Source organism: Amblyomma mixtum, chromosome 3 (genome assembly GCF_055824585.1).
Source record: "Amblyomma mixtum isolate Tamu chromosome 3, ASM5582458v1, whole genome shotgun sequence".
NCBI classification, from domain to species: Eukaryota; Metazoa; Arthropoda; class Arachnida; order Ixodida; family Ixodidae; genus Amblyomma; species Amblyomma mixtum.
Genome location: NC_143014.1, coordinates 378658957 through 378683693, shown reverse-complemented (window position 1 = coordinate 378683693; position 24737 = coordinate 378658957). Strand labels below are relative to the sequence as shown.

At 46.8% G+C, this 24737-nt stretch overlaps 1 protein-coding gene and 1 non-coding gene across 2 annotated transcripts in view; one reads left to right on the top strand and one right to left on the bottom strand.

Moving 5' to 3' along the window:
• The window catches only part of LOC149356926 (organic cation transporter protein-like), a 46335-nt gene extending 43315 nt beyond the window's left edge, over nt 1-3020 (top strand). The window contains exons 7-8 of the mRNA XM_089576465.1: nt 2212-2348; nt 2918-3020. Of these exons, the coding sequence (XP_089432591.1) occupies nt 2212-2348; nt 2918-3020 (240 nt within the window). The remainder of the gene's footprint in view (nt 1-2211; nt 2349-2917) is intronic.
• Nucleotides 3021-23695: 20675 nt separating this feature from the next.
• On the bottom strand, nt 23696-23860 carry LOC149356925 (U1 spliceosomal RNA). The gene has a single exon (XR_016291984.1). It is a non-coding gene; the product is annotated as a U1 spliceosomal RNA (small nuclear RNA).
• Nucleotides 23861-24737: the final 877 nt, after the last annotated feature.

The following is a 24737-nucleotide window of genomic DNA, read 5'->3' as shown; positions in this document are numbered from 1 at the left end:
TTCTTCAAATATTACATTGGCCAGGAAACGGTACTTCACAAAATGTCTCCCGCAATTCATAAAAAGTAATCCTGCTAAGTTTTGGAATCATATGAGAGAGTCTCATAAGCCGATCGAAAAAAATACTCACGAATGGATGCGTTGTTACGTGCCAAAAGGGCATTGCCACAGCTTTTAATAATTATTTCCAGTCTGTTTTCTTAACTGATCACGGTGAAAAAATTGGCGGTTTTGTTTGTGATTCCTTTCAACCGTTAGACATTGTATCTGATGAAGGTATCATTGAAATGCTACTCCGATTAGATACGAAGTGTTCTCCCGGCCCAGACGGCATTCCTAATGCATTTTTGAGGCGCTATGCTGAATCATTGTCTCGTTTTTTGTCCAAAATATTTCGTGTCTCCTTATCTTCTTGCTCCTTGCCGGCTGACTGGCTCACAGGGAAGGTTATTCCTGTCTATAAGAATGATGATCGACTCTCTGTAAACAACTACCGCCCGATCTCTCTAACGTCATCCTGTTGTAAGCTTATCGAACATATCATTGCCAATCATATACTTGCAATATTAAACAGTAATAATGCCTTAAACCCTGCTCAGCACGGCTTTAGAAAGGGATTCTCTACCACTACACAACTGATAATAGCCATTCATAATTTTAGTGCAGCTTTAGACAAGTCAGGCCAAATTGATGTTTTATTTCTAGACTTCGCCAAAGCCTTTGACAAGGTGCCGCATAACAAGCTTCTTTTAAAACTGAAACTCATTGGTGTACCACCTCCGCTCATTTCTTGGATTGCAGCTTATCTACAAAACCGAGCGCAATTTGTGGAGATTGGCGGTAGTTGTTCTTCCGCACTCCCTGTAACCTCTGGGGTTCCTCAAGAAAGTGTGCTCGGTCCCCTACTTTTTTTATATATGTAAATAATTTAGTTTGAAGTGTTAATTCAGCTTTTAAGATTGCTCTGTTTGCCGATGACTGCATGATATATACTCCCGTATCTTCCGTTTCTGACCAGGAACATTTAGATAATGCTCTGCTTAGTGTCGTTTCCTGGAGTGAAAAATGGGGCATGGAAATCAATACTCAAAAGACTGTGCTATTGCGGATAACAAGGAAGAAAAATCCGTTTTCCTTCAACTATCACATTAATGGCGTTTCAGTTAAAGAAGTGCCAATGTATAAGTATCTTGGTATTGTTCTAAATTCGCAACTAAAATGGAATGACCATATAGACCACATTAAATCCTCAGCTTTACGTAAACTTGGTTTTCTTCGCCATAAACTTAAGGACGCACCTAGCAACTGCAAACTATTAGCTTACAATACTCTTATAAGATCAAAACTCGAATATGCCGCCATAATTTGGTACCTACATGCAAAAGAAGACATAAGAGAATTAGAAAAAATACAGAGGCGCGCAGTACGCTTTATATTTAATAAGTACAACACAACTGATTCCCCATCTTCGTTAATGGCAGCAAATGATATTAAACCTCTGCACATCAGACGCAATATAGCCCGCCTATCCTTCCTTCACCAACTAATCCATGGAAAACTAGGCATCTCTCCAACCCCCTATGTGCAGTTTTCTGAAACGCGTAGAACTCGTCCACATCATAATAACACTTTAGCACCATACTTCACGCATACTAACGCTTTTAAATTTTCTTTTTTCCCGAGAACTATTGCCAAATGAAACACCCTGCCTCTACAAGTGACATCGGCTGTTGATTTTGACAATGCACTTTGTGAGCTATTTTAGATTGTATATATGCTACAGTGTTGTGCGAATGTGTTTTTCTGCCCTCCCTGCCTGGATCCAAATGAGGGTCTGCAGTATTGTGAAAATAAAATAAATGAATAAAAACGCAAGTGCTGCTACTAACTCGAATATTAATCGCCGAACTTATATTTTGTGAACCATGTTTTTGTAGCCTAAATGTAAATGCTTATTTTTTGCGGCACAAACCATCTCAAAGAGTGGAATGAGTGCCAGTTAAAGCACATCAAACGGGCTTACCTTTCGGCGCTGAACTAGAAAACGTCCAATTTTATGTACTGTGCTTAAAACGGAGTTCGTGTTTGAAAGTATCAAATTTCCGCATTTAAATCGCTACCTCCTCTTAAAAATGGTTAGTGACAAAAGAATTGATCGCATCTTCTATATCTGTGAAGTAGGAAGGCAGTTGTCAATGTTGTGAATTTCAGGGAATCATAATCGGTCCTTGGGCTCCAAAAGCCGTGGACTGTGGTGTCTGCGTGCTGTCTGCACTCTTGGCTCTAATGCTCCCAGAAACCTACAAGCCGACACTTCCTGACACAGTGGATGACGTGAAGAGAAGAAGGTATGTGAACGCGCACACAAGATTTCATTCTAATGATTTCAGTGCGCTTTCTTATCCCTGCCTAGTTCCCTTTCGAGCACATTGTACACGAAGATAGTACTGGCTTGCTTGTTGTTCGTTAAAGAAATTGCCGGTAAAAAATGTTAGCTCAGCACAGGCGGTACGGCGCTAGTTATAAAAAAAAGGTTAGCTTTTTTTCTTTCCCCACGCTGGACCATCGCTCAATACGTAGATTTTAATGTTGAATAGCTATCAAGATGAACAATTATGAAAGTGTAAAATGCAATTTTCACCATTCCTCACAGGAGCTAGAAAATGGCAGCATGTAATGAAGTTCTGGAAATCAATAAAGTACTAACCTCTTCGCTGCTGTGTTTCAGGCCATCCACTGAAGTCAACATGGGTTGTAATAACAAAACTTTAACAGAATGTCTAGCAAAGCGCTATCATGGTCATTTTGTTGTCATTCACTGAAAAACCTCTGCTGCTTCGATATGTAATTTCAAAGGTGAAAAATCTAGCCGCTCAATCTGTTTTCTGAGAAATTAACACGCACCCTTTTCGTACAGCATCAAGAGGGACACGAACATTCCATCAGACGTCACGCAGAACCCGGACGAAGAGTTCCCTTGTATGAAAGAAAACGAAGAACCAGTGATGAAAGCTCATTAGAAGGAGAATGGAAGAAGCGATGACTGGACGCAGTTTTGTTGCCCAATTAAGCGTGGGCTTTTTGCTGCGGCAGCATAAGCCACGACACTGCAAAACAACCGCCATGCAAGCTGCTCAGGCTGGCGCAACTGCGTCAGCGTAAGCGAAGAGGCTGACGCTACGTCATCACCGCCTCGTTATTGCTGGTTACGTTTCACGGCTAAACTTGATGAAAATACCTTGTCTAGTCCTCGCACGTTTAGCCTGTGGTGCCTCTGAAATTTAAGCAATAAATAATTGATTATAGGAGGCATATTTATTTATACCAACCGCGTGATATAAAAATGAAAAACAAAGCAAAGATCAAAGCGAAGCAAAGTACGCATGTGAGCCAGGTAAGAAAAAGCACAAACACGCCAAAGCCGATCAATGAGTCATTTTTCAGATTTTCACTCAGAAGGCAACTTTCTCTATCAGCGCTGAAGATCGAAAGGTAACGGACATAGGCAATTTCTTACGGATAAAATGCTATTCCACTACATCTTTTGTACTCTGGGCACGATGGACAAATAAAAAATTGCCCTCCCAGGAAAGGAACTATAGATCGGGATGGGTGCTGACTCTTAAATGGATTATAACGCAATAGCACTGAGGCTCTCGTTAAGCGTAGAACCTGCCGGCTTGCAAGAAAATGCGGATTGGTCGAGAAGGTGGTGTCGTCACACGTGGAGTGGAGGGATTAAACATCGCATAAATTGTGAATATAACCTCGCATATGCCTCAAATCTTAATATGACATATAAGAATGTAAAGCAATTTACCTGTAGTGACAATAAAACTGCAGTCAAATGGGATTCGAACCCGTGCCCCTTGAATACCAAATCAGACAAGCTACCCCTAGGCCACCGAGACACTGTTTTTATTGCATGAAAAAGTGCCCGAAAAGGAAAATTTGAATATGATCATGTCAACGAACACCGGGCTGAAATATACGAGCCCGCCATAATCCCGAACCTCCCCACCTTCCCAAGCGTCAAAGTTCTTGGAGACACACACATGCATGTAGATAGGGTAGCCCACTAGGCGGCTCTTCCACGGCAGCATATACTCCCCGCACCAAGGCACACTGCTCTCAGAACAAAGACTTCGATCACCGTGGTGATTCGGCGTGGCGGCAGATTATATGGCTCTTCCAGAGACTGAATAGCCTCATGAACAAGAGATTATAACGAACAGTAGAGTTTTTCCCAACATGTGAAAACGGAACTCTACCTCCGTTCCTTGCTCGTTGAGTTCTGCAACGAGCACTGCGGCAGGAAGAACGCACCTGTATGGACTCGTGTTTGCCAACCGCCGAGAGCAGACTTTTTCTCGAGTGATACGACTCGCAACTCCATATGGACCTTCATGCACGTGGTGTCATCCGAGTCAGCATGTTGTGTCGTGTAGTTCTTCCTGTTCCTGTGGTTTGTTCTGTGTTTTGTATCCATAAAGTAGTAATATATTAATTTTCATCCTAATGAAAACTAAAATCCTACACTGCGCTGCTGCACAGATGTGCAATAACCTGACCTTTTTCTCATACATTAGAGGTACTTGGCTCTCAAGTCATGGTTCGGTATCCATCAGTTAAGTGTGCATGTGAAACAAAGACCATGCAATACTCACTGTACCATCTCATTCAAGGATATCTAAATGCTCCTCAAGCTTCGGCTGATATTTTCAGACATGTGCCTTCTTATTCGAAGAAAAACAGAAGTAGGAAACATAAGAAACAGCAGAAAAAGACCACCAAAGTACTCATTGTTTCAAGCCATGCGCCAGCACTTGGCCTCCCTCTAACAGAAAAGAGGAGTATGTTCAAACTTTACTGCCCTTGACTTTGTAATCACCATCATCAGTAATACTAATGATCAATCACCCTTTGAATTTTGTCATATATGATCCGAATTTTTTTTTATTTAAGAAGTTCACTAATTTTGATCGAAACAATACTAACATATCTAAATCTTACCTCCACAAATCTGGGCTCAAGGAAGAACGCTAGTTATATAATATTGATACATGCATTCGAAGAAGAGACAAAAGTAGCGCATGCGCTAGAAGAGGAAGAAGTTAGTTGGCTCGCTCGCGCGCGCTCGAACCACTAGGGGGCCGCCGCAGGTTTTTCGTCTCTGCGCGGGTGTTTTTTTTGGCGTTGCACGCTACAGTTTGGTGGAGGTGCTGGGTACGCTTCCCGACCTGCAAACTCCGTACAGCGTCACTACGGACCTCACACCGGTTCACCAGCGACCCAGCCGCCGTCTCCGCGGAGAGTCGCCTGAATTTGGGCCCCTTCCCCCGCCAACAAGGACGACGCAGCCTCGACCGCCGAGTCCAACTGACATGGCCACTGACACCAGGACCCAGCCGCCGATCCAGCCTCTACCGTCGAGTCCAACTGCCATGGCCGCTGACACCAGGCCCCTGGCGCCGATCCTTTGCCACCCACCGCGAACACCGCCATTTTTCACGGTGACGTGTTCGAAGACGCTGAGGACTGGCTGGAGACGTTCGAGCGGGTCGCACGCTACAACGGCTGGTGCGACGAGCGCAAGCTGAATAACGTCTACTTTGCCCTGGAAGAGTCTGCTCGGACGTGGTTTGAAAACCACGAGGCTACACTTCCCACCTGGGAGACGTTTTGCCGGAGTCTCCTGGCTACGTTCCCCAACGCTGACCGCCGGGAGAAGGCCGAAGCTGCGCTGCACTCCCGAAATCAGCGCACGAACGAAAGCGTGCGCATGTACACCGAAGACATGACCCGTCTTTTCAAGCGCGCCGACCCCAAGATGACAGAGGAGAAGAAGCCGCGCCATCTCATGCGTGGGGTTAAGCAGGAGCTGTTCGCGGGCCTCGTGCGCAGCCCACCCCGCACGGTGGCGGAATTTCTAACCGAGGCGACCACGATGGAGACGACGCTGCAACAACGGGCCCGCCAGTACAACCGGGACATCAACTGCATGGTGCCCGAAGGCTTTTCGTCGCGTCTCGGCGGCAGTGCAGACACCTTGCGTGAACTAATTCGCTCCGTTGTCCGGGAGGAACTGCAACGGATCCATCTGCCTCAGGTTGCACCTGCGCCGCTGGCAGCGCTGTCCGAAGTTGTCAGGGACGAGGTGCGACAGGCTGCGCAGGCACCTCCTGTCCCCGAAGCGCCATCCCGGTTCGATGACCGACCCACGTACGCATCTGTTGTACGTCGCACGACAGGCTACGGTCCCATTACCCCAACGCCTGGCGTGAGCAACATCGGCACATGTCACGCAAGCGTGCCTGGCTACGGTGTGACCCCGTCGACCTCCGTGAGTAACATCGCCACGTATTCTGCAACCGCATCTGCTACAGCTGGGCCACGCCCTCGCAAGTCGGATTTGTGGCGTACACCGGACCGCAGGCCTCTCTGCTACCACTGTGGGGAGCCTGGTCACCTCTACCGCGCCTGTCCGTACCGCCAAGTGGGCCTTCGCGGTTTCCATCCCGACGCACCCTGCCCTCAGAACGGCGAACGACCGCATGAGATTGCACAGCATCTCTGGGCACGCCAGAACCCTGCCTACTCTGGAAGGCACGAGTGCCGTTCCCCTTCGCCTCTCCGTTATCGCTCTTCCAGCCCTGGCCGCCAGAGTAGCTCTGCTGGCCGTCGCTCGCCGAGTCCGCGTCGGGAAAACTAACACCAGCGACCTCTGGAGGCAAGGCCGCTGACGTCGGGTCGTGTCAAGATCCTCCATCGCGGAACCCTCGAGCCTACGATACCCGGACAGAGAGAGGCAGCGACAGTATCAGATACGCTGCATCCGATTTGCGTGTGACAATTGATGGCACTGACATTACCGCGCTGCTCGATACCGGTGCTGATTACTCTGTTATGAGCCGCGCCTTCGCTGGAGAACTTAAGAAGGTTCTGACACCGTGGACGGGGACCCCCATTCGCACCGCTGGTGGCCACCTAATTTCCCCTGTGAGCAAGTGCACGGCTAGAGTTGGGATTAGTGGTTTTACGTACGTTGGTGAATTTGTCGCGTACTCCCCGAGTGTTCCAGAGACTTGATTCTGGGGATCGACTTCCTGCAGTTGAACGGCGCTGTGATAGACTTTCAGGAGGCACGTGTCACGTTCTCGACCAAACAGGCCGTGGCGCGCTTTGACTCCCGCGATCCCTGCAGCAACGCTCTGCGCATTGTCGAGAACGACGTCACGGTGCCGCCGCGGTGCAGTGTTCTGGTGCTCGTGCGGAACGACCTCTTTCATGACTACGAGGGCCTAGCGGACAGCCATAGTCCACTGCTGCTTAAGCGGGGACTTGCCGTTGCAAGAGGTCTCGTCCAACTACGTGACGGCCGCACCCACGTCCTCCTGACTAACTTTGCCAACGAATATCAGCACCTGGCCAAAGGCATGGCTATTGCCTTCCTCCACGACGTTGCTGAGGTTCCAGGTTTGTGCACCGTGGGAGGACCCTCTCCGGAGTATGCTGGCCCACATCACGTTCTTCAGTCAGTCAGAATAAATCCTGCCTTGCCGTCGGTTCAGAGGGATCTTCTGTCGGCCCTCTTGGCAGAATTTGCGGACTGTTTCGCTACGTGCTCGAAGGTCGGCCGAACTCCACTCGCCAAGCATCGTATCATCACTGACGAGACTACGCGACCCGTCTGCCAGCGCCCATATCGTGTTTCCCCGGTGGAGAGAGAAGCCATTCAGAATCAGGTTGCCGAGATGCTTGCAGACGATGTCATTCAGCCGTCCACCAGTCCGTGGGCATCGCCTGTGGTTCTTGTCAAAAAGAAGGACAATACTCTGCGTTTCTGCGTGGACTACAGGAAACTTAATAGCGTGACCAAAAAGGACGTTTACCCGCTGCCCAGGATAGATGACGCGCTCGACTGATTGCGGAACGCCAGATACTTCTCGTCATTGGATCTTAAAAGCGGGTACTGACAAATCGAAGTGGACGAGAGAGACCGGGAGAAGACGGCTTTCGTGACGCCTGACGGCCTCTATGAGTTTAAAGTGCTCCCATTTGGTCTGTGCTCAGCACCGGCCACTTTCCAACGCATGATGGACACTGTCCTCTCCGGCTTGAAATGGCAGTCCTGCCTGGTGTACCTGGACGATGTCGTTATATTTTCGCCCACCTTTGACCAACACTTGGAGCGGTTGCGCATTGTGCTACAAGCGCTCAAATCCGCGCAACTCACCATCAAAGCCGAGAAATGCCATTTTGGCTTTGAGGAACTTCGCTTTCTTGGTCACGTTGTCAGCGCACAAGGTGTTCGCCCGGACCCTGACAAGACTGCTGCCTTCTCAGGTTTTCCACGCCCAACTGACAAGAAGGCCGTTCGCCGGTTTTTAGGCCTGTGCTCCTATTATAGGCGCTTTATTCAAGATTTCTCGAAAATCGCGGAACCGCTGAACGCACTGACCCGTGACGACACGCCCTTCCTCTGGGGGACCGACGAAGAGGCTGCATTTGTCGAGCTTCGCAGCCTTCTGCAAAGCACTCCGATACTCGGCCATTTCGACGAGCATGCTGCCACGGACATCCACACTGACGCCAGCAATGTTGGCTTTGGTGCAGTACTGATCCAGTGGCAAGACGGTGCAGAACGGGTCATCAGTTATGCTAGTCGGACACTTACGCGCTCCGAGACCAATTATTCTACGACGGAGAAAGAATGCCTTGCAGTGATATGGGCCATCTGCAAGTTCCGACCGTACCTCTACGGACGACCCTTCCGTGTGGTAAGCGACCACCACTCCTTATGCTGGCTGGCGAGCCTCAAAGACCCCTCAGGACGCTTGGCTAGATGGAGCTTACGCTTGCAAGAATACGACTTAACAGTAGTTTACAAGTCTGGCCGCAAGCATCAGGATGCGGATTGTCTGTCGCGCGCGCCTATCCCAATCAATACCGAAGAAACCACCGATGATTTTCCTTTCCTGGGCTCTGTTAGTACCACCCAAATGGCGCAGCTTCAGAGGGCGGACACGGAGTTGGCGCCGCTCATCGATTACCTCGAAGGCAGTGAAGCTCCCATTCCGCGTGTTTTTCTTCGAGGGCTACACACCTTCACTTTACGGTCTGGTGTTCTCTACAAGCGCAACTTTGCCAACAGCGAAGAAGTGTTCCTACTCGTCGTACCATCACAGCTGCGATCTGAGATCTTGAGTGCCTGTCATGATGCACCATCCGCCGGCCACCTTGGAGTCAGCCGTACACTCGCGCGGATTAGACAAAAGTATTATTGGCCCAGGTTACTCCCATCGGTGCGGGCCTACGTCAAAACATGCCGTGAATGCCAACGTCGGAAGACTCCTCCATTGAAACCGGCCGGATTTCTTCACCCCGTCGATCCACCGAAGACCCCTTTCCATCAAGTGGGCATGGACCTCCTTGGCCCATTTCCGAAGTCTTCGTCTGGAAAGCGTTGGATAGTCGTTGCGACTGACTACCTCACACGGTACGCTGAGACCACGTCTCTTGCCAAAGGCACTGCTGCTGAAGTGGCGCAGTTCTTCGTCCACAACATTGTCTTGCGTCATGGAGCACCCGCCGTTGTTGTTACTTACCGGGGAACTGCTTTCACGGCCCGCTTAAGCCAGTCCGTGATGACTCTGACGCACACGAGCCACCGACGTGCTACGGCGTATCACCCGCAGACAAACGGGTTGGTAGAGCGACTCAACCGCACACTAGCCGACATGCTATCAATGTACGTTGACGTCGAGCATCGAACTTGGGACGCCATTCTGCCGTACGTAACGTTTGCGTACAACACCGCCCTGCAGGAAACAACCCGACTGACCCCCTTTCAGCTTGTCTTCGGTCTCCAGGTGACCACTCCGTTGGATGCTATGTTGCCCGTCGACCCTTACTGCGACTCTGACGCTGACATCGACGTAGATACCTTCGTTCAGCGTGCTGAGGAAGCGCGTCAACTGGCCCGCCTGCGCATCCACTGTCAACAGGAGGCTGACGCCACTAAGTACAACTGTGGACGCCGTTTCGTCAGTTATGCTCCCGGCGACCTTGTGTGGATTTGGATACCTGTTCTTCGCCGCGGGCTCTCTGAAAAGCTGCTGCGCCGATACTTCGGCCCTTACGAAGTAGTGCGCCGCATCAGTGATGTGACTTATGCAGTTGCTCCCGCCCCGACAGCTTGTTCATCGCGCCGGTCGCACCGAACTGAAGTCGTACACGTTGTTCGCATGAAGCCTTACCACGACCGGCTACCTGACTGAACTGCGGTCCACTGCAGCTGTGTTCTACCCTTTCGCCGACTTTTTACTCCCAGCCGCATCGTGTCGATGCTGCAGAAGAGGGGGGCAGTGATACATGCATTCGAAGAAGAGACAGAAGTAGCGCATGCGCTAGAAGAGGAAGAAGTTAGTTGGCTCGCTCGCGCGCGCTCGAACCACTAGGGGGCCGCCGCAGGTTTTTCGTCTCTGCGCGGGTGTTTTTTTTGGCGTTGCACGCTACAATATAAATGAAAACTTTCGGTTCCATTTTAAGCGTCAGCACCCTTCCACACGAACTGTACTTACATGGTAGGTATCTTCTACATGAAGCTTCGTGCTCTAGAGGTGATTTTAATTCGTAAAAATATAAAAACGTGTGTGCTCCTAGTCCATATTTCCAACTTTCCATTCTGCATAAGGGAAAGACAATTCCTCAGGTATTTCTCCATAAGCATCTGGTTGGTTGGTTTGTGGGGGTTTAACGTCCCAATGCGACTCAGGCTACGACAGACGCCGTAGTGGAGGGCTCCGGAAATTTCGGCCGCCTGGGATTCTTTAACGTACACTGACATCGCACAGTACACGGGCCTCTAGTATTTCGCCTCCATAGAAATTTAATCGCCGCGGCGGGGATCGAACCCGCGTCTTCCTGGCCAGTAGCCGAGCGCCATAACTACTGAGCCACCGCGGCGGCCCCCAAAAGCTTCTGAGGGCACACATGAACAGTGCGCGCTTTACATTCAATTTTGATAGCCTTCCCTCTAAACGACATCCTGCCATATGAAATCAAGATTTAAAATTAATTGTTTCTATTGTCTGTGCTGCTGGGTTTGTACAGGATAAATGAAAACAGTTTTGCCTTTGAAACGACATATTTATTAGAGATACTACAGTGGTTAATTAAAAAAACTAATGTGCACACCTGAGCTCTTTGATATTAACTTACTGAAGCCATAAAACATGCGAAGGAAACACTGAAGTCACTAGTTCCTTCTTGTTCTCGTATTTATTTTCTGGTACTCATTTCAGTGGAGAAACCACGGCTGGAAGATCATTAGAAGAGCAACACCCAAAACAGCATAAAAGCATCAATTCACATTGCTTTATTTTATGTCGATAGTTAAATATTAAGACATGTTGTAGCCAACAAACCATACCTCGGTACCTTGCCAGAGCAGTGAAAAATGGCGAAAGAAGCTAAATGAACGGTTACTCATCCCCTAAAAGTGTAGCAGGAAAACGAGTTTTGGTGGATGTCTCTCCTCAGAGCATCATTCATTGTACATTCTACCTGTGGCACAGAAAGCAAAATTTTATTTTCAGTAGACTTAACAAAGAAACCACAAGACTATGGCCAAATGACTGAACTGAGAAAAAGGGGGGCTACTGAAAGAAGAATGTTTTGTGCAGTATGCGCCTGTCCACACCATTGTGAAAAGCCCAAAACTTACACAAAACACTGCTAACTTTAACGCAAGTGTGATAATCAGCCCTGCTACCATTGGCTTAGCTGGCCACATTAGTCATAATCAAAAATGTGTTTTCAAGAAAACACGAAGGTAATGCTTATAGGATTAGTAGTAGCAATGATTATTCCATGCAAAAAGGGGGGAGGGGGGTGCTGGCTGTCGTTCTCACTGTGGGTTCCTTACCAAAGGCCTGTGTAAACGAAAAAGCAGGAACTACTGAAGAGAGAGCGAAGAGGAAAAAATAGGTAGGCGTAGAAGGGCATATGGTAAAACAGGAACGCAAGGATATTTGCTCAATGTCCACAAAAAATTAACACACACAAACAAACAAGCAAAGACGTAGAAAACAAATAACGAAAATCATTGTGTGCGGTGCAAACTCTTATTAACCTCACCTGGCCCTATATCAGCTGACATAAATACTTGCACTATAAAGTTATAATTATTAATACCATAACTGATCGAGTGAAACCTAAGAAGTGTGCAAGGTGGTAATTAACCTTCTGCCTCCTTAATGGGAGGCAGACAATCCAACAAGTCAGTACGTAATTGCAATCCATAGTTCAACGAACCAAACCACAATCCCCAATCCAGTCTATAGTCCATAAAGGCACGAACTGACAATGAAGAAAAATAAGAAAATTTGGGTCCAGGCAGGAACCGAACCCCAGCCTGCCAGATGGGGGCGTTTCCACTGCGCCACGACAGTTGTTTCTTTATTCAATGTTCGCATCTGAATAAAGGCGCATCTAGTGAATGCAGAGTTTTCGTAAAAGCGTACATGAGCAATTATTTCATTTCGTTTCATTTTTTTTTATTGAACCCTCAGGGCCAAACGCATTAAAGAGGGCAGTGGTTACAAAACAATAAAATACATAAACAGATGCAATGTATGTTACAAAACAAAGTATTATCATACTCCTGTTACACAATGTTAGCTAGTGCACAACGAAAACTCTGGTTATCACTTATGTCGACGATATCTGCGGGAAGCCGCTTCCATTCGCGTGATGTACGAGTCAAGAAAGACTGAAATGCAGTTACAGTGTTGCATGTTTCAATGCCAACTTTGTGACGATGATCAGTGCGGTCGGACACGTATCTGGGGGACGAAATGATGGCATAACATAGCATGAGATGATGGTATAGTTTATGAAAAAGGCTTTAACAAATTTTCTTCTGGCGGGATGCTAAAAGAGGTAAAGAAAGATTAGCTCTCACGCTTGTTACACTTGCGGTATGGTTAAAGTTGCACAGGATAAACGAGCAGCGTTATTTTGAACCAGCTCAAGCAAAGTTATCAGTTTTTCATAATGGGGATCCCATATCGTGGCCGCGTATTCCAGATTAGAACGTATTAGTGTTTTATAGAGCAATAATTTCAAGGGAGATGGAGTTTTGGAACAGTTACGGCGCACGTAGCCCAACATGCGGTTAGATTTGTTAGTAATATACTAAATATGGCGCGTCCAGTTGAGGCCAGCAGAAATATGAACACCCAGGTATTTATAAGAAGCAACCGCTTGTAAGGCAACGTTAATTAAGTAGTACACAGGCGGAGTGTTGGAACTTCTTCATATTCGCATAATTTTGCTCTTATTAGTATTAAGTTCTATAAGCCAGTCAAAACACCAAAGAGGAATGTTAGAGAGATCACGCTGAAGGAGGTTGTTAGCATCGTCGGGGGATTTTATTTCGCGGAAAACAACACAGTCGTCCGCAAACAAAAGAATGTTATATGATGCAGTGGAAGGCAGATCGTTGATATAAGTAAGAAATAAAAGGGGTCCGAGCACTCAGCCTTGTGGCACGCCCGAATAAACTTCGCTGAAAGGTAAGTTAAAATTATTAGCGGAAGCGAACTGCGATCGGTTAAGAAGAAATGATTGAACCCATTCAGGACGCAGGAGTCGATATTCAGTTCTGTTAGCTTTAAAAATAATAAGCGGTGACGTACCTTGTCGAATGCTTTAGAGTAATCTAGAAAAATGCAGTCAGCTTCTGATGCGGGATTTAATATATGGTGAAGCTTGATAGTCAAGCTGGCAAGTTGGGTTTCTCTAGAAAATGACTTCCGAAAGCTATGCTGTGTGGGTGTAAAAAATGAATTAGACTCGAAAAATTCACACGGTTAGTGAAGATGACGTGTTCTAATAGTCTGCAACAAGTACTACTGAGCGAGATGGGGTTATAATTTGTAGGGGAGGATCTATTTCCTGATTTGAATAATCAATCAATCAGTCTTTATTTTCGCCTACATTGTACAGCGAAAAAAGGTGACTGGAGAAAAAGCCGCTTCGTTGCGGCTTGACTGAGCTCCAGTCACCCAACACCCATTAGCAGCGACGAACGATGCACTTGCATGCGGAAACAAAAATCTGGTTTCGCACATAGTGGTGAGAAAAATAAACATGCTAAATACAGGAGAAAAAAACAAAAATGCACACATCAGAAATACCATAACTGGAAAACAAACTTGGATAAGACATTAATACATTATGTAACGATGGTAGTAAACGACTTTTGTATGAATAATTCGGTGATACGTTTGTGAGGTAGTTGTGCAATATCAATTTGTAGTGTATCACAGTGATTAAGTATTGTTGGTAACGTGTGTTGTCATCATTATGCCGTAATTAGTTCGTGATGCTGGAACCAGCCAAGGTGACTGATTACGAAGACAGTAATTACTCAAAGGAGGTTTTAGTTGTGCTAAGTCTTAAACAAATCTAAGGTGCCTTTAAGGGCCCTTTTGTAAGTGGAAAGTAATTTATACATATATATGTCTTGTGTTTTGATGATCTTATGTGCAATAAAAAGTGGTGCTGTGTGTTCGAAGAATGGCACATTTGCAACAGCGCGTAGGGCTCGTTTCTGAAGAAGAAAAATTTTCTTCATGTTCGTTGTAGTGGTGTTGCCCCATATTAAAACACAATAACACAAGCAAGTGGGAATGGAAAAGAGCATAATAAATAACACGTTTCACTGCAGTTGGAAGGAAAAGGCGGCATCGGTTTATCATTCCCACAGCCTTGCTTAATTTTGACGAAAGGTAGCTGATGTGATCATTCCAGGACATGTGTTCTGAAAAAATCACCCCAAGTGATTTGACACATTTTTCTACAGATACTATGTATGGACCTAAATTAACAGTTCTTGGGACAACAATTAATGAGCTGCGGGCACGAAATAGCACGCATTTTGTTTTAGATTCATTTAGAATCAACGAATTGCTTTTACACCAATCTTGCAGTTTGTAACTAAAAACCCTTGCCTTTGTTTCTAGTTCCGCCATGTCCTTCCCAGAAAAAAACACAGTACAGTCGTCAGCGTAGATAAAAAACCGGCAGTTATTTTCTAATTTTACAATATCATTGATGTAGTAAAGAAACAAAATAGGCCCAAGGATACTTCCTTGCGGAACTCCTGATTCTATACATCTGAGGCGCGATCTATGATTATTTATGTCCGTGAATTGGAATCGGTCTTTCAGATAAGACTGCATCAGTTGTTGAGCAGTTCCTCTGAAGCCATATCTTTCAAGTTTTTCTAGCAAAATTGAATGATTCACGCAATCGAACGCCTTACTAAAGTCTAGATATAGCCCCAGAACCAAAAGTTTGTTCTCAAAATTTTTTAATATCATGTCTTTCTGCGCTAGAAGCGCAATTTCTGTTGTACGGTTCTTTCTAAAGCCGAACTGGCACCTAGTAATGAGTTCATGTTTCTGAGAGAAGTTATCGATGCGTATTTTAATCACCTTCTCTAGGCCCTTAGAGAAAATTGTAAGTATGGAAATTGGCCGGTAATTGGCAAAAGTATTTTTGTCACCATGTTTGCGGATTGCGATTACCTTTGCGATTTTCATATTACTAGGAAAAACACCTGCGGAAAGTGCGCAGTTGTAGATGTGGGTTAATATAGGAGCAATTACGTCCAAGACGTATTTAACCGGTCTGATTTCTATATCTATTGAATCGCGACTGTGGCTGTTTTTAAGGAGACGAAAAAGTGAAGTAACTTCAGAGACGCATGTGGGCTGGAAAAAAATAGAATGTGGTAAAGGCAAAATGCACAATGCCGCTTCTGGAGAAGGTTTAGAGCTGCCTATCTCAATGAAGAAGTCATTGAATTTGTTTGAAAGGCTTGTGCCAGTGACTTCTGTACCATTGATCACAATGCAGGTATTGCCGCTTTGTGCCTTCTGTCTATTGAGAGCCTTATTTAGGGTCTTCCACATTATGTCGCTTCTATGATGGCAGCAGGTCTCAAACACTTGTCTGAAGTAGTTTTCTCTAGAATTTTTTATCGACTTATTTAATTTGTTCCTAAATGCTTTAAATTCCCGCAATTTCTGTTCATCACGAGAGCGTATGAAAGTTTGATACATCTTATTTTTCACGCGAATAAGTTTTAGGAGGTCTCTCGTAATCCACGGCTTGCGCGATCTTTTATGCGATCTAAGTGTCTTTATTGGGAAAGATGTATCATAGTGTTTTTTAAAAATGTTCAAGAAAGCATCATATGATTTATCAGCATCGCTATGGGAAAATATGGCCTGCCAATCCTGATATAAGATGTTCTGTCTAAAAGTTTCCATCGTGTGATCAGATATTTCGCGGTACGTGATTTCAGGCTTCGTGCATCTCCGAAATGACAAATGTTGTTTCGAAAATAAAATGATAGGAAGGTGGTCACTGATGTCAGAACTTAGGACGTTAGTTACGATGGTTTCGTCTGATACATTTGTAATAAACATGTCAATCAAGGAACATGACACGGGCGTAACACGAGTGGGAGTTGTTATACAGTTGCGATAATTATTGCACTCTAAAATCGTTAGGAGTTCTCTAGTAGTGCTTGAAGTGTTCAAGATGTCAATATTTAGGTCTCCGCCGATAGTAAGTACGTATCTATGTGTATTTGCAAAAGACAGTAAATCCTCCAATAAATTAAAAAATACTGCCACACTTCCATGAGGGGGTCTGTACAGAACAGTGAGCATATTCTTGCCCTTTCGGAGAGATAACGCTTCGTAATCCGCCTTCATTGTAGTATATTCAGATACGACAATGAAACCGGGAAGTAATGTGTGTATGGCAACCCCGCCCCCTCGGCTGTCTTTTCTGTTCAAGTAGAAATTATTGTAGTCGCGTAGAACTAAACGTTCTGAATCATCACTGTTCCAGGTTTCCGTGAACATCAGTACGTCAAACTTGGCGCCGCATGACTCCAACAAAAGCAGTATGTCATCCCATTTTGGCCGGACAGATCTAGCGTTTAGATGAAAGACTTTGAACCATTTGTCTGCGTGATTATTTTGGATTGTTTTCTGGACATCTTCCGGAAGAATCGCCATGATTGCCAATGCAGGCTTATAGAAAAGCTTATGACAAGGGTTCAGAGACGTCCGCGATAGCGCATATCTTGTCGAGGTCGCTCTCATGTTTGATTGAAACGACAGGTGACGTATCGCTGTGACGGGCAAAAATTAAGCCGTTTCTGACCCACACAAATCGCCACCTGTGCTCGCGCTTGCGCGCGATGGCTGTTCCCAGAAGTTTCTTGAGGTAAGGGCATAGGTGGTTATTTATATATATGGGTTGCTCTGTTTGGGAGTCAGAATATTCCTCCTCTGAAGTCTTGTTGCGCAAGCCCAGGGTAGCATTTTTGACCCTTTCCTTTTTTGCTTTTTCCAGGACTTTGTCACGCTTGTCGCGCCTTTGGAACTGCACGACAATGTTTGTGCTGTTTTTGTCCTTCGTTGGTACCCTGTGGCATGCATCAATGTCAGTGCGGGTAATTGGCTCCCCAATCGCAACACCAATTTTTTCCAAAATTTCGGGAATGCTTTCGTTTAGTTCCTGCAGCACACCTTTAATTTCTAGATTCCTGTTTCGTGTGTATTGCTCAGATTTCACTAAGCTTGCTCGGGAATCATTTAATTCCTTTTCTGCGACCTACAATTTCTGCCTCAGCATTTCATTATCCTTCTTCAATGTGCTGTTGTCGGTTAAAGCTGTTGCCAGAAGTTTATTTGCTTCGTCAAGTCCCTTACCACAGAATTCCAGGCTTGCCTTGATTTCCTCAAGTTCAGTGCGCAAGGTGCGCTCGTCTAAGCGGAAGTTCCTCTCCATTGTTTCTCTTTGGGATTTCAACTCTGTTTTCAGTTCATCTCCCAATTCGTTAAAAAGCTTGACAATTTCTTTCGTCATTTTGTACTGGGTGAACAAAAACCACTCAGCGAAAAAAAATCACTCAAGCTTTGGCAGCAGTGACGGGGATAACAACAGCAATGCGCAATAAAGAAATGTTCTAACCTGCGATATATTGAAGATTTCGTTAGCTGCCGTTCACACCGCCGTCACCACTGCCAAGCGTTGCCTCCGGGACGCGCTGCGGCTTTATAGCCACCGTGGTAGACACGTGACGTGGCCGCTCCCTCTGGTGTAGGCTTGTCCTTGGCGAACAGCAGAGCCCTCTCGTGTGTCGATGAAGTAGTCGTCTGCAGTGGTCGTTGGTCTGGCGCAGCCGGACGATGTAGCAGGTGCGCAAGAAGCAAGAAGCCGGCCAACTTGCAATCGCTAACACTTCCTCGTAGATTAAACGGTATTCCACCTTGCACGATAATCCGCGATATGTTGAAGATTTGGTTAGCTGCCGTTCACACCGCCGTCACCACTGCCAAGCGTCACCATGGAACCACCTTCCCGACATTCCATTGTGTTGGCAGAATGGAACTATTGAGAGTCAGCAGAAAATCTTTGTTAGTATTAAGAGCTGCAAATTAGCATGCAAATTGGAGACACCCCAATTTACCGAGTGCAGAAGTACGTCTCTGATAAATTTATTTCTTGCTTCACGTGTCGTAGCGCCGTCATGTGGATCGACTGAACCACCCCCCCTCGCAATGCACGACGCTGACCCAGCCGATGGCGCCATAATACAAATGCTTTCGCATTACCGCACTAGGCTGCCCTAAGTGCCTCCTTAAATTTAGCATTTTTTTGCACCTGTTTCGTTTTACCATAAACGAAGATGGCAGGCTTTACTAAAAAGTAGAATCTTATACTGGACATGTTGTAAGGAATGCTTGTAAAGTAAATGGAACGGAAAAATAGCATTTGGTGTTTAGGATGCACATCCTGCTCATTACTCAGCGCAAGTCAGTTCACAAATGCAAAATTACTATCTCACAAGTATACAAGCAACTTCAATCACAATCAAAAACAAGAAATGCAAATAAATAAGATTGCAGCCTTAAAAATACGTCATGAATGTCACTAAGGGTTCAGTTTCAGATGCAGTTACTGAGAGTAGGTTATTTTGTGGTGCAGCATTATGGTGTACCATTGACGACTATATCCTGTACAAGAAAACTGGATGCACCATTAAAGTATTCATTTCCTTACAGACAGCATAAATATAAACAGACAGCATAAATAGTAGTAGTAGTAGTAAAAGACTTTTAATCGACCATAATTTATAGGCTGAGCATGTCGACCGCCTGGGCGACCAGAAGCCGCTGTTCTTCTTCCCCTTCAGCGCCAAGCCAGTCGAGCCAGGTGGTGATGGATAGAGAGGGTGGGGGGAAGGAACCCGACTGCTGAGCAGCCGGGCAATAGAAGAGGCAATGGGCCAGGTCCGCATAGATACAGGGGCAGTTGGGACAGGAAGGGTCCGATCGATAGCGATAGAGGAAGAGGCGGGACGGGGTGATAACTGCATTCATCTGAATGTGCCGAAGAAGGCGAGACTCCGGCACCGTGAGTGATGGATGAGGGGGAGGGTAAAGGCGTTTGTCGAGGCGGAGCTCAAGGTAGACCTCTTTTATGGTGCGGCGAAGGGTGAGTCTCCCACCGTCCTCCGAGGGCTTGGGCCAGGGGTTCAACGGTGCCCGGAAAAGTGTGTCGCGGGCGAGCTGATGGGCCAGCTCATTGCCGTCAATCCCTGAATGTCCAGGGACCCAGCGGAGGAAAACGATGGAAGGCTGCAGTGCAGAGACCGCTCGTTCGACCTCCTGTTGGAGAGAAGGGGTCAGGGTGCGTTTCTGTATGTGGTGTATAGCGGCTTGAATATAAACAGACAGCATAAATATAAACAGACTTGCCTAGTGGCTAAATGTTAAAGTTTGGAATCTGACGATACTGAAATGAGTAAACAGCTCGTCCGTGTTGGTTCAGTACTTTACACTATGATGAAACAAATCCCTTTTGCTTGCATCCGTGGTACTACCACAGATCAAGCTGTAATAACTGATTGCAAAAGGAATGCACAGTAGATTACTCTGATCTAGTGGCCATATCTCGAGAAGGCGAAATACCATAAATCCCTGTTTGCTGTGTGATTGCAGTGCAGGTTAAGAAAGACGAGGCGGTTTAAATTAGTTCGGAGCCCACTTCTATGCTGTCTCCGAATGCTGGCATTGAGTCATGAAAACACACTGTCTACAAATTTAGTGAATTTCATAGCAAGAAACCTGCTCCTTAAACAAAACAAAACATGCTCACGGGTCCCTGTGGAAAGCCTAGAAGGCAAGTTATATGAAAAACTTTTCTGTCTGTCCTTTAATAGGTACACGGTTCAAGACTTGATTTATTTATAAAAGGTATGATGGACCTTCTCAGCTTTTAAGATGTGTGTACTCTCAAAACATGAGGTAGTAGAGAATTTGCGTGCTACTGCAAAAGCAATAAATTTTTTATGGATATCCTGAAAAGAAATTTTATGGCTGATTTTTATGTCCACTTATAATTGCAAGACTGCAGCAGTGTTGTTTCTCATGTTAGGTCTCTTTCTATTGTTCGCTGTGAAACGCATACCCAGGTACTCTGCATACTCTGCCGTGCTCCACAACAGGACCGCACATTATGAAGCCAATCTGGCTGTAAACAGCCTCAAAGAAAGGCTATGGCAGTTCTGTTGGTCTGCCAAGAACACCAACAAGCTGTTTGTTTGGCGCACGTTGTTTGCTCAGAAAGTTTTGCGTTTGCGAGCTGAGAAGTGTGATGAGTTTGTTCAAGGAGCTGTAGTAACACACCCTGTAGTAATACAACCTGTAGTAGAACACCCTTAGCTGAAGTCACCAGCTTCTTCAAGTGGCCAATGTTGGACTCAAACGCATAGGATAAGTGTGCTCGCAGCGGCCCCTGATCGTTTGTGCTATCGAACGTGTGAAGGAGCTGATGGATGTTAAAACACATGCTGTGCTCTCCATACAGTTTGGTTTGTTGGTTTATTAGGGTTTAACGTCCCAAAGCGACTCAGGCTATGGGAGACGCCGTAGTGAAGGGCTCCGGAAATTTCGACCACCTAAGGCTGTTTAACGTGCGCTGACAATACCCAGTACACGGGCCTCTAGAATTTCGCCTTCATCGAAATTCAGACGCCGCGGCCGGAATCGAACCCGCGTGTTTCGGGTCAGCAGCCCAACACCGTAACCACTGAGCCACCACGGCGGCGCACTCTCCATACAGAGATTACATGTGCACAATGAACGGCACTAAGCAATGAGTACGTCCTACAATGTCTGCCTCCGTCGCCTCATCTTGCACAAAGTGGAAAACCCCTTGAAGAAGCAAAACAAAATGTTTAAGGTATTTTGCAGGCAAGATGCCATTAAGACATAGTCGAATCACAGCGCTTGCAAATGAGGATGCAGAGAGGACAGACACACAACTGTGTACATACTCTATGTGTCCGCGTCTGCAGGCGCTGTGATTTCACAGTGTCTGACAAAAACCAAGTAGCCCCGCAACATACATTGTATCGCATTAAGACGTGACAGTGAAAAAAAAAACCGCTGCTACCATTTAGTCGCTTTCCAAACTGTCTTGGGGAAAGCGAGCGTTGCCGTCGGCGAATGGCCAAAGGTCGCTTAATACAGCACAGCTCCCTGTCCATTTTTTTTCAGTTCTTCTGGACAACCAATGTAATATGGCTGTTTGGGAGTGTAGCCCTGTATCCGCAAAGCACAAAAAAAATGAAGCACATGCAGGAGTCGAAAAGAAATTCAGGTGATCCGAACGGGCGCGCTGCGAGCCGAGTGTGAAACAAAAAGGGGCGCGCAAGGCGTTCACACCAACGGTCGCTTTTGCGTGGGACCAACCAACAACACTCGGCTATAATCGGGGCGATGATAGCTGGCTGAAGCTCGGCCGGCTACACACAGGTGCGCCCGAAGCACAGCACAGGCGCGTCGCGAACGTTCCCGCGCCCACGAGGGCGACCCTCGCGTCGGTGAGGCGCACTCAGAGGGAAACGGTTGGCCCGCTTCCGGTCGAAAAGCCACTTTGTGCACTGTTTTGTGCGTAGCTGTTGCCTTTTCTACACAATGTCGAAATGCAACACGAATTGACGCGTTGTGGGCGGCAACAGCAAGTATAGCAACGCACCAGGAACGAGGTTTCACAGGACTCCTAGCCGACCGTATGAAGTAGAACGGCGTCAACGCAGGATCGCGCTCGGCCGACGGCAGAAGTAAGCTACTTGATGTTCCGCCGTTTCGCCGAGTGCGTTGACGCTGAATCCGTTGCTTTTACAACACTGACGACAGCAAATGGAGAGCTGCAGTGGATACCAGGATGTGCAGCAAACATTTCGTGAGTGGAAGAAAATCTAACGAACAAGGCCACCCTGCTTTCTATCCCTCGAAATCTGGACGACCATTCGATCGCCCAAATTACGCAATCCTTCAGCCAGTGCTCACGGGAGGTCATGCCTCGGGAAGCTTTTCGAGAATGTTTTGTTAGCGAGACTCACAAGGCACATGGTCGACAACAATGTATACCCGCAGAGCATGTTGGGATTCCACCCCATCTATCCGCGCAGGACGCAATTGCAACAAAAACACATTTTCGACCCACTTATTCCGGGTCACACCAAAGCATTCGAAGCTTTGGATAACTGTAAAGCTTTTAATCGAATTGAACATCAGGCGATCATGACTGCCTTATCCCTATTGACTGGGCTCAGGTCGCCTCGGATCGGATCGGATCGCCTCGGATCGAAGGAGCGCATGCACTCATTCAGCCAGCTGACACAGGCCTATAGAGCCTCGCGTCAGCTTTACCTGCCGCCCCATCCCTCCCTAGATAACAAACACGCAACACACTGGCGGAGACTGCAGAAACACTCTCGCCTTACCCTAGCCCGCTCTAATCAATCCTTCCCCATTCCTGCCTGCTCGCTGTGCCCAAAATCCTTCCCCTCTTCCCTCCATATCATCTCCCTCTGCCCGGCGGACCCTCCGCCGCGGGGCCTACAGAACCTGAAGACCTGGGAGCACTGGGAGACCCTGCTGTGCTAGGAGCACCCGGCCGTGCAGGCCGTCGCCGCTACCCGGGCTGTAAGTTTTGTAGACCTTAAAAACATAACTCTTGAGTGCAGTGCGGTCGCGCGGGGACTCAGGGGCGGGCCTGAATTCCTTTATAATAAAAGTTTTCTCTCTCACTCTCTCTTTAGAGCATGCTCGATTCTCCCCATGTTTTCTACCTTGCGCTAACTTACATAGCTCTGCCAGTTCAATTCTGTCTGTGGGGTTAGACGCCTTCATGCTTTGGCGTTTCTTAATCAGATATTTCGTCCGCACAGGTAGCTTGCTAGTATCCTGTAGAACGGTTTTCGTAATGATAGCTCTGAGATTATCGTTCTCTCAGTTAAAGCCGAATATCTGTTCTGCAAAGATATATTGAATTCCTCTCCTTTCCCTCTAACCGCTAAATCTTTAATGGGCTTCCGCATCACCTATCCAACGGTGTATTTAATTTTTAGTCTTGCGGAAGACATTAATCATCCATAATTTTTCACCGCGCACTCTACTAATAACTGCACCCCCTTTTTCTACAGCCTATAACCATAGTTTCCTACTGCCTCGATCCTAACGCGTATTTCACTGATCTCCTCATTGCGAAGAAGGTATCATAGATCTTCCTTTTGATTCGTATAGTTCGGGGGTTCGGGGTGCCTGCCGAACCCCCACTACCAAAAATTTAGTGTTCTAGCTTCCCCAGTTTGGGAAAGAGGCGGGCTTCAGCCGGCCGCAGTGCAATGCACCGGCCTCAACCCGGGAACTCAGCTTTGTTGATCGCTGAGTTTCCAACACCAGGTAAGTGTGACTCCGGATTCCTGCTCCCTGGGAGCCGGTCCAAAGAGTCCACTGAAGATTCTCAGGTGAAAGGAGCACCTTATTTAAAAAAAAATGGTATCTAAATGTAGCGTCGTACTGAGAAAGTTGGAAAAACAGACGCACTAACGTCGATGAACAAGCCTGAAAATTGACTACAACCTGAAACTTACAATATTTCAAGTAAAATACCTATTAAGGTACAGTTTTATTGAAATCTGCATCGCTCCGACCGCTACGCGCTTGAGAATGCAGTGCACGCGCTCACGCTATGCATTTACCCTGAGCTAGCGATCACGCGTGCTATTCGCAGAGCAAGAGCCACCGTTTTGGGAAGAAGAAGAAAACTCCATTATTACTTTGTACTGCGAGATAAATTTTCTCCAGGGATCTTTGTGCGGTAGTCTTTAGACTTTGTGTAATCGTAACAGACTGATTTCACATGCAGTTGGGGTGCGTAGCGGTGGAACAGAGGTAATGGCGCTCGGCCGCTGACCCCAAAGACGTGGGTTCGATCTCGGCCGTGGCGGTCAAATTTCGATGGGGACGAAGTCCTAGAGGCATGTGTACTGTGCGATGTCAGTGCACGTTAAAGAACCCCAGGTGGTCGAAATTTCCGAAGCCCTTCACTACGGCGTGCCGCATAGACCGAGTCACTTTGGGACGTTAAACCCCCATAAACTAAACCAAACACAAGCAGTTGTGCTACGAAACCGCCGCTGAGATGCACCCTGGGACTCGTGGTACTCCGGCCGGTGACCGCGCCGGCAGCGGTGCCGCAGCTAGTTTTCTATGCGGGGCTAGCAGTGCTGTTTGGATCGCCACATACCTGTTGGCTTCATGTATTCATTTTTTATAGGACGGATG